Source organism: Pteropus alecto, unplaced genomic scaffold, assembly GCF_000325575.1.
Source record: "Pteropus alecto unplaced genomic scaffold, ASM32557v1 scaffold103, whole genome shotgun sequence".
NCBI lineage: Eukaryota > Metazoa > Chordata > Mammalia > Chiroptera > Pteropodidae > Pteropus > Pteropus alecto.
In genome coordinates, this window is record NW_006436288.1 from 2,250,646 (window position 1) to 2,260,163 (window position 9,518).

The 9,518-nt window shown below is 40.9% G+C and overlaps 1 protein-coding gene across 1 annotated transcript in view; it reads right to left on the reverse strand.

Annotated features, from left to right (window-relative positions):
- PLBD1 (phospholipase B domain containing 1) overlaps positions 1–7,720 on the reverse strand; it is a 51,836-nt gene extending 44,116 nt beyond the window's left edge. The window contains exon 1 of the mRNA XM_006912642.3: positions 7,107–7,720. Within this exon, the coding sequence (XP_006912704.1) occupies positions 7,107–7,230 (124 nt within the window). The 5' untranslated portion in view covers positions 7,231–7,720. The remainder of the gene's footprint in view (positions 1–7,106) is intronic.
- Between the last annotated feature and the right edge of the window lie 1,798 nt (positions 7,721–9,518).

Sequence of the window (9,518 nt, forward strand, 5' to 3'; positions counted from 1 at the left end):
GAAAAGTATGTTGAAAAGGTAGAAAAATATTACATAATTCTAATCCTAACCTAGCTTTATACAAGTTCTGTGAAGCAGGGGCTGCTTCTGCTTACCACAATATATGCTGAGATCATTATATCTAGCACAATAATGTTTCTGTGATGAATCTAGCTTAATCGTGTGTGTGAAATGAAAGTGAAGTTTATCAGAACATTCACAGAAGTTAGTCTAAAATAACTCAAGTCATTATGTCTACAAGCTCAGGTAAGGAGCCTAGAGGATGATTCGGATGTCCAAGGGGCAAGTGCCATGTGCTGGTATTTTTTCTAGAGTATTGCGAAAATGAAAAATAAGATTTAAACATTTTTAACATCCTCAAAATCAATGCATCTGATAAATATTTGTTGAACGAATGGAAAAGTTACTTTATAAAAACAGTATTTTTCTTCTAGGAATAAAGATGGAAGAAGCCCAATATTTTAGAATTTATTTTATTTACTTGGGCATTCTAATATTTTGTATGAGTTAATTGTTTTTCTGTTGAAAAAATTCCTAACTTAGTCTTAGAATTTGTAAGATAGTCATAAGTGACCTAAATCATTCCCTCCCATACGTGGAACTTAATTTTCCTAGCATCTCATTTATGATAGAGCAAGTGGTTTTTAACCCGGAGCAATACAATTTTGGCTAATAATTCAGTAAGTTAGATAGGGACAAAGAGAAAGAAAGATGAAAGAGCAGAGGCAGGATATGTGAGAGAAAATATTAAAAAATTATTCAATCTATTCCGGTTGAATTTAGCTAATAGTTCACTGATACCAATTCTTGGATTGCTTTTCTCTTTTAGGTCCACTGAGTATAGTCGCTCAGGATCTTTCTCTCTGTGTACCTTAGCATTACACTTCCCTTCTTTGAAAGAGTTCTCAATAAACTGATATCTGGTTTTTAGATTTGCTTTGCTTCTTCATCAGAGTAACTAAGAAAATAACTGGTTCATGAATCAGCAACCTCCAGGCAACAAAATTATAAGTAGGTGTTTCAGTTCTCACTCTCAACAGAAATCAGAGCCCAGGACTCTTGCCGAAAGCAGGAAGAGCTCCCAAGGAACAGGAATGAGGGACTGGGAAAGTGAAACTAAGAAGGAGGGAAAGCTAATTCAAGGGTGCATTCTGAGATGGCCCTGAGGATGTGAGTAGAATAAGCCTCTGACGATCCCATCCCAGCGATGGAAGAGGGAGCATTTATCCACCTGCTCCCATTCCACATAGGTCAAAGGTCATCCTATGAAGTGTTAAACCCCTCACTCCCAGGTCTGCATGTGTTCCAGTGCTAAATGGTTATGATTTCAGAGAAATCTGAGTTAGAAAGCAACGTCGCTGAGTTAAGGTGCCTCGGTTACACCTGCATGAAGCTAGAATAAAAGGCAGATGAGAGGATGGGAGGTGGGATACATCATGCGCCTGATACATTAAGTAAGTAGAAAGGAAGATAGTTTTAAAAAAAAAGCTTCAAAGAAACAAAACACCAACAGAAAAATGCTGGAGATTTGCTTAAATCTGGAATGATCCCTTTCCTTTGGATCCCCTCAAAGCAAACCTATTCTTCATTGCTCGCTTAAATAAGAGTTCTTGCCAGAAGTCCCACCAACAGAAAGTCAACTTTGAGCCATTCTGATTCGGCTCTCATAGCTCACACCTCAGCTAGATTTCTCTTTAATTATGTGTATTTTTACCTATTTGGTCTAATTTAATTACAAGCTCCTATAGAATCAGGAGAGGGACCTCATATTTCATTGTATCAACTCCATTGGGCCTAACACAATACTTTATTGATTATAAAGTGGCTGCCTAAATCCCAAATTTTCATACTACCTGGGAAAGTCAAACCAAGAGACAAATTTGTATGAAGTCTGTAGTATATTAATTCTTGATTTTTAACTGTGAATTAAAATTTTGGTATCTTAAGTTTGCAAATGCTGACTTGAATTACTTGATAGTGCTTTATGTTGGAATTGTAACTACATTTGCAAGGCTAATTGACAAATTTCAGAGCAAGTTTGTGCCTTTCAACCAAGAGACTTTCACAATTTCCCATTGGAAGATTATAACATGATTTCTGTTGTTTGTGCAGAGTTTCAAATCTTAGACTAAAGTTTCTTCATAATTTCCCTACTTCTTCTATTAGTTCCACTTTTTACCACATTGAGTAAATTCCTGTTTTGCAATAGTACAAGGAAACTATATAAAAACATTATTAAAATATTTTTCAGCCATATCTTAAAGGTAAACTTTCGAAAGGTCATAAAATATTAGGTAGGAGCAACTAGAACCTACTCTATTAAAAAAAAAGAAGAAGAAAAGAAAATGAAGCTTAAATACATTTAAAAAAACGTAAAATGTTGAACCTTTTAATAAATCCTTTGAGATTAATTCTATTATTGGTGCCACTTTCTCATTTGTTATCTCAATAGGTAATGTTTTATAATTTGGAATCCGACAAAAGATAGCAAGTAACAAAAGTAAAAATAATGCTTAAAGAATTTTGAAAACAAAAATATCTCTTCTGCATGTCAGAACAAAGATCCAAGATGAAGTACATAGTTTACATATTATGAAAGTAAATCACCATGAAAAAGTTTTTAAAAATGTTCTACCTCAATTTAAAGACTGAAGAAGAAGTCTCTTTAGTTTTCTTCTGGAGAAAGTTTTTAATCTTTGCTATCAGATTCACATTTCCAGAAGGACCGAGAAATGAAGTTTAATAATAGAGATGAATGAGCACTTCTCCCAGAAGTTGTTCTTGAATTTATCTTGCAAAACATTTTTATAAACAAACTGATATAAGGAGAGCACAAGAAAATGTTCTTGCTTACAAACAGCACTGACTTCTTTTGGGTCTGAAACACCAAGACAATGGGATGAGCTGCAGGAAGATTTAGTGAGGCTCAGAAAGACAGGAAAGAGTTGTGAAGTTCTGAAGCAGTCATGGTTAATGAAATTGCACTTAGGAAAAGTAATCGAGGTGATTTCAGTCAGTTATAACTCAAAAAAGCAATCAAAGACACTTCATTGTTTTCTGAAACAGCTGTTTAATATGTGTACCCTAAGTCCCCAAAATGTTGGGCCATAATTAAAGAAAAACACTACTTGATAACGAGTTATCACTTCACAGTACATAGATGATCATCTGCAATCCTGGTAGTCTTATCAAGAGATCCATGATGCCTTTTCAGAGAAAAATCACTCCAATGGCAGGTAATAACAGCTATACAATTGCAGTCATGCACCGCTTAACGATGGGGATACATTCCGAGAAATCCACCATTAAGCAAATGCATCACTGCATGAACATTGTAGAGTGCACTTACACAAAGAAGGTGTAGCCAAATATACACCTACGCTATGTAATATAACCTATTACTCTGCAGGGGAGGAAAAAAAAATTTCTCTCTACCCTTCTGGGTTCTTGACTGAGACATACCAGAAACAAAAGACAGATTAACAGGAGGAAAACAAACAAAAGTCTAATAAAATGTATGCTTCCTATATACATGGAACAGACCCAGGAAGACCAAGTAACTTGCCCAAACGGCTGAAGCCACCATCTTAAATCTTCGGCTGAAGACAAATGATGATGTTGGAGGCAGAGGAGTCAGTTATGGAAAGCTACCAGGAAAAGCACAGTAAACAAAGGTAGGGCATTATGCAGATTTAAGTCATTGCCTTCTGCATTGATAAAAGTTTCTAGAGATAAGGTCTTCCCCCTCTTCCTGGTACAGTGAGAGAGACACTTTTACAGATGGAGACTTCCCTTACAAATGTAAATGTCTTTTGGAGAACATAACTTCTACTTGATTTCGGAACTCCCATGTCTGCTATTTCTTAAAATTAGCAAACCCAAAGTAACCCTTATGTCAAATAGACATATCTTGGGGTGACAAATTCTGTTCCTCCATAGCTCCTAGGCTATCAACCTGTACAACATGTTACTATACTAAATAGTGTAGACAACTGTAACACAATAGTAAGTATCTGTGTAATGTGTTGTGCTATGAGGTTATGATGGCTACTATATCACTAGGCAATAGGACTTTTTCAGCTCCATCGTAATCTTATGGGATCACCAATGTATAGGTGGTCTGTCATTGACTGAAATGTCATTATGAAGTGCATGACTGTATATAGCTCCTACTGTGTGCCAGGCACTGTTCCTCACAACTACTTGATGAGACAGATACTATTGTAATACCTATTTTACAGATAAGGAAATCGAGGCATAGAGAGATTAGATAACTTACTGAAGGTCACATAGGAAGTGTTGAAGCTAGAATTCATGTATAGGCAGTCTGGCTCCAAGGTTGGTTTCTGGAATTCCATACTACCTTCTAACACTATACTTCCAAGAATGAAGAGCAACCATAGAATGAACATATGGAGCAACCACCTCAAGTGAATTTGGAAATAAGAATGGCCTCAGAGTCAAAGGATTGATTGAGATTAGCTTCAGCTAAAGGTCTGCCAAGTCACCTTAAGGAAACTGAAGTACTTGTAGGACAGTAAACTCCTCGACAACCACATAAAGATATTAGCCTATCTAGGGAGGCAATCTATTAGTCTCAAGTAAGCACTGGTGAGCCATGGAAGTCTGGAAGAGGCAGTGTCCCAGAGTCGGGGGCCAGCTGTGTCAGATGAGCGCTATCAGTGGAGGTGCACCCATGGGCTGATTGAAGTGTCGAGTCCTGCTGGGGGGCAGATGAATCAGACCTCCATCCTGAGAATCCTCATAATGTCTATCCCATGTAGTTTGATAACACGAGTATGCCTGGAGCAGGCTACACAAATATCTAGTCTGCTAAAAATTAACAATTGGAACTGTGGTGAGTAGATCTGTGTGTTTGTCAGGGCGAATCAGCTTCCCTTGTATCCGATCAGCATTGGAGCACTGGGAAGAATGAATTTCTGGAGTCTGGTCCTGCAAGTCTGAAGGCCAGATCTGAAACCAGTTTTACCAAGGCTCATGCCATCTTATGAGTCTCTTGGCAACCAACCCATCCTTTCCCTAGTGACAACCTGACTTCACTATACATAAGGCTTAGAAAAATTATACAAGACATTCCAAAAATAAACACGGGGCTTTTCAGTCTAGAAAGATAAAGGCGATGCTATTAGACATCTGAAATCTATAAGAGTTTGAAAGATATGGTTAGGATGAACATGTAATTGTTTGCCGATTTCTAGAATAATAAAAGTACAAATCTTTGAAAATTAAAGAAGTTATTCGTGGGTAAATAGGTGCATATTAGTGAATGTAAAATTCAACCAGGGGGATGAAAATGCAATCTCTTTAGTGTTTATTGGATAATTGCTAAATTCAGAGTACTGAGCTGAGCACTTCAGAGAAAACACGAAATGCAAAGATCCTGTTCTCTGTTTTCAGTTGTTGGCAGTCTAGTAGAACAGTAAGACAAAGCTCCAAAAAGCTGCACTGGAAAACAGTGTGCAGAACAAAATGTGTGCAGAATAAAATAAATAGAGATCATATCTTTTGAAACTGTCAACGTGGACATCACCAGCCATGATAAAAAGTCTTTCCAGATTGCAGGGCATAGTGCTGTCAGGATCGCTTGTAGCAGAAATGCCCTCACTCTCTGCCTTGACTCCCCACCCACCCTACATGGAGGCATCTTATTTATTATTTGGAGGAACTCAGTTTAAGAAGCAGTTTCTTGCTAGGTGCTATTTTCTTGACTAAACAATGTTTCATCTACAGAAAAACAATGTCTCCTTCTCACTCCTCAAGCTGCCTCCTCCATCTACAGAAACATTTAAAAACTATCCAAGCAATTCAAAAGAAGAACAGAAAGAGGAGAAAAGTTTTAGTCAGCATTCCAGACACTAAATTCCTTTCCATTTCTGGGTCACTCCAGCTTATCCCAGGTATGTCTGAATGAATGGTCTCCTTGGGCTAAAAGGTGGCACCAGTGCCATCTCCTTAGTCCAGGGAAGGAACAGAATGTGCTGGTAAATCGAGATTGGGGGTGGGGGAGGGGATCACATCTGATCCCAAAAGCCCAGGCAGCTTAAAAGACTGGAAAAATTTAATAGTAATAAGTGGGCAAGTTGTGAAAGACAAGGTCTTGAAATCTGGTAACTACACACACCTGTCGATGGAAGGTGACCTAACAAGAATCAGTACACTCATCTGGAAAGGGGTAGTGCTCTCCTAAACGCCTCCCTATTCTTACACAAGGCCAGCCCAGAAAATGGATTGTGAAATAAAACAAAGTTAATCCTCTTTTAATATGACTTTTGAAGTCTTTCAAGTTTATTTAGTTAATATTGATTTTAGTCATTGGGAATGAAAATGACAAATCTAAAGGTTTTTGGTTGTACTTGTTTTGTTTTGTTTCCAAAGAGTACAGACAAGTGTAGGAAATAAAAAACTGTTCTACTAAGAGCTGGATAGTTAAGTAAATGCTCTTCAGCATTTCAGCTCTGCCTTCATTTGCTAGGCATCTTTACGCAAATTACTGAATTTCTCTCAAAATTTTCTCATCTGTAGAATGGGGATAATGATCTTATTTAGAATTATGATAAGCATCATATGAAAAAATATAAATCCCTTTAGCTGCTAAAGTTTAGCACACTGTCTGGCACATATCAAGCTGACAATACCAGTTTGCAGTACTTACCATTTTAAACCAGTCATTGACAGTTAAGGGAAACGTAAAGACAGCCCAGAATCATACCTCCCTATGATGTGAATAAATATATTTAGACGTCCTTTGGCTGGCGCTTTGAGGACCAGCCGAGGCTCGGCAAGCCGAGAGTCGTGCAGGAGCGAACCGATCTGTCTGCCAAGATTTGTGGCCAACACTTTTAAGTTCGCAGGAGCACACCATGCCCTTCTCAGGGGTCGTCCCCGAGCCACAGCAGGGCTGCAGCGAGCCAGGCCAGTCACCCCGCAGAAGCGCGTTCCTTGGCGCCCACCCAGAACCCGGACACCGCTGCAAGTAAACTTAGCCGGACCCAGGGCTCTGCGGGAGCGCACCGAGCCGCGGCGGGCTCAGCGGGCGCGGGCGGGCGCCGGGCGCCGGGCCAATCCCCGGGGCGCGCCCTGCTCACCTGCCAGGCTCGGTGGCACCGCGGCGGCCGACAGCAGCAGCAACAGCAGCAACTTGGGGGGCAGCGGCGGGGCCGACGTCGCGGGCAGCCCGAGGAGGCGCCCGTCCAGGCTGCGGCGGGACATCACTCAGCGGCAGCGACCTCCGCTCGGCTGGACAAGGCGACTGCAAGCGCAGCTGTTGGAAGAGCAGCTCTTGCGCCGGCAGCGGGGCGCCGCGTCTCAGAGCTTGGGACGTCCTTAACTTTCCTCTTTCATTAGCCCTGCTTGTTTGGGGCTTTTGGTGGCGAGGAAGCCTCACGTGGATCTGTTGGGCCACGGTCTAGGAAAGGCGGGTCCTTCCTGACCCTCTAGCACCCTATGGGCCTGGCTGGCTGGGCAAGTTTCCTAGCTGCACTTCTGGGATCTGCCGAAGTTACGCGCCACCTTCTCGGCACTCTTCTGGGCAGTTCTGCAGCCCAAGGCTTGAACGAATTAGTTCACGCCGACACCGCTAGCCTGTCTCCAGGGCCCGCCACTCCTCTGTAGCAGCCTGGACGAGGCACCCTGAGCAATGCGGAAATGCATGCCCCTGCCTACACGCAGCTCTGATTCTTTGTCATTCTGGAGAGGTCTTCACAGGTCCATATTCCTCAGGTATTAGTGCTCCTCCATCCCCAGGCTGTTTAACCTAAATCCATTTGCTGCAGCTCAAGAATTTTGATTCTTTGCTTTTCTCTTCATTGGCTGGAGCCACCACTGGAGAGCGATTCAGACAGGGCTGAAACTAGATATATCCCTGAGCCCCTGTGAGGTCCCCATTTCTGTGCAGGGTCAGTTGAAAATGACATTGTGAAGTAGGCAAAACTATGCCTTGGGTGACATTGTGAAGTTGGCAGAGGGGTGCCCTAGGCGACATTGTGAAGTAGGCAAAAGGCATTTTATTCATTCAATAAGCATTTATTAAGCCCATCTTGTGAGCCAGGTACCAGTGAGTTTATAAACACAAGAGCATACCCTACCATAGGCAAGAAGGGACAAAGCCATAATAAATACACAGGTACGTAGCAGTTGCTGTTAGTGCTGTTACAGAGCTTTGCTGAAGGTACAATGAGGGAACCCAGGACTGGACAAGCCAGCACATGGCTGGGGTCCTAAACACCCACTCTTCTCTCAGTCCTTCTTCCAAACTTAACACAAGTCTTAAGGGGAAATGTGAAGGGAGGACAAGAGTTACCTTTCCTAGAGAGGGAAATACATTTGTAATTGTTAGAAAAGATACAGAACAATTGCATCAAATCTCTGCAAATCGTTAAACACAAGCCCTGAGTCATAATTTTGTTTGGTAACAGCACCTATCACAGTACCTGGATGATAGTATTATCTAATAAATCAAGGAATTAGGACATTGTAAAATTTGCATTTTTTTTAAGTTAGAATATAAATAAAAGTGAAGAAAAATTATGAACATTTTAGTTGTGCCATGTTGGGAAGAGAACTACATTAGGACATCCAAGGAAGTTGTTCTACCCCAAATATTTTAGGCATGCTACCCTCTTCCACCTGTACATAAGAATGCCTAATGTGAGCTACACGACACTCATTCATCTATTATTTAATCATCATGTGTTTATTGACTTCTATGTTTCAGGCATAGAGCAGTAAAAAAGATGGACAAAACCCCTGCCCTCACAGAGCTTGCATTCTGGTTTAGAAGTTTCAGTGAGCAGGGGAGGAGTTATGCTTCTACCAAGAGACACATTAACAGTTTCACTGAATTGGAATTTGAAATTGCTGCCTGGTCTTTATTGGATTCCTCTGGCAGGGGTCGGGGGGTGGGTGGGAAGTAGAGGCAGGAATAGGATTATGGTATTGGTTAGAGTGACTGAGCCTGACTATTGAATGCAATCAACACTGCTCCAAGCAGTAGAAAGAGCTCAGGGGAGTCCTTTGTCACCATGTCCTTAAATGGTTAACAAAAGTGCTGTCACCTCACCTAGGCAGAACCAACAGGGATTCAGGCTCTACATTCCAATGGGCAAAGGACCCCAACAAGCTGAAATGCTGGTCCAAAGCAAAGGGAACATTACAAAAAAATGGAGAAGTCATAAATATCTATAGCTGGATGACCAGTTGTATAAACAGAGACAGTGGACTCTATCCTTCTTTCCTTGCTGTAACATATATAGAGTGGATTCAAAATTTTACAGTTACAAAATGAAATGTATATAATGTAAATTTGTTTCTTTTCCAAAAGGTATAATTAACTTAGCATTCAAACACTTATCCACTTGTGGTAGAAAGTTTAGAGTGCCAAATTTAAGGTTACTCAGTCTCATCTGGGCTAAATTCTTAGCATTCTTTGCCTGCTCCTTATCCTGCCCCTCTTTCCTTGAGGTTGATGTTAGTTTCAGGGGGCTTATGCATTGACCTGG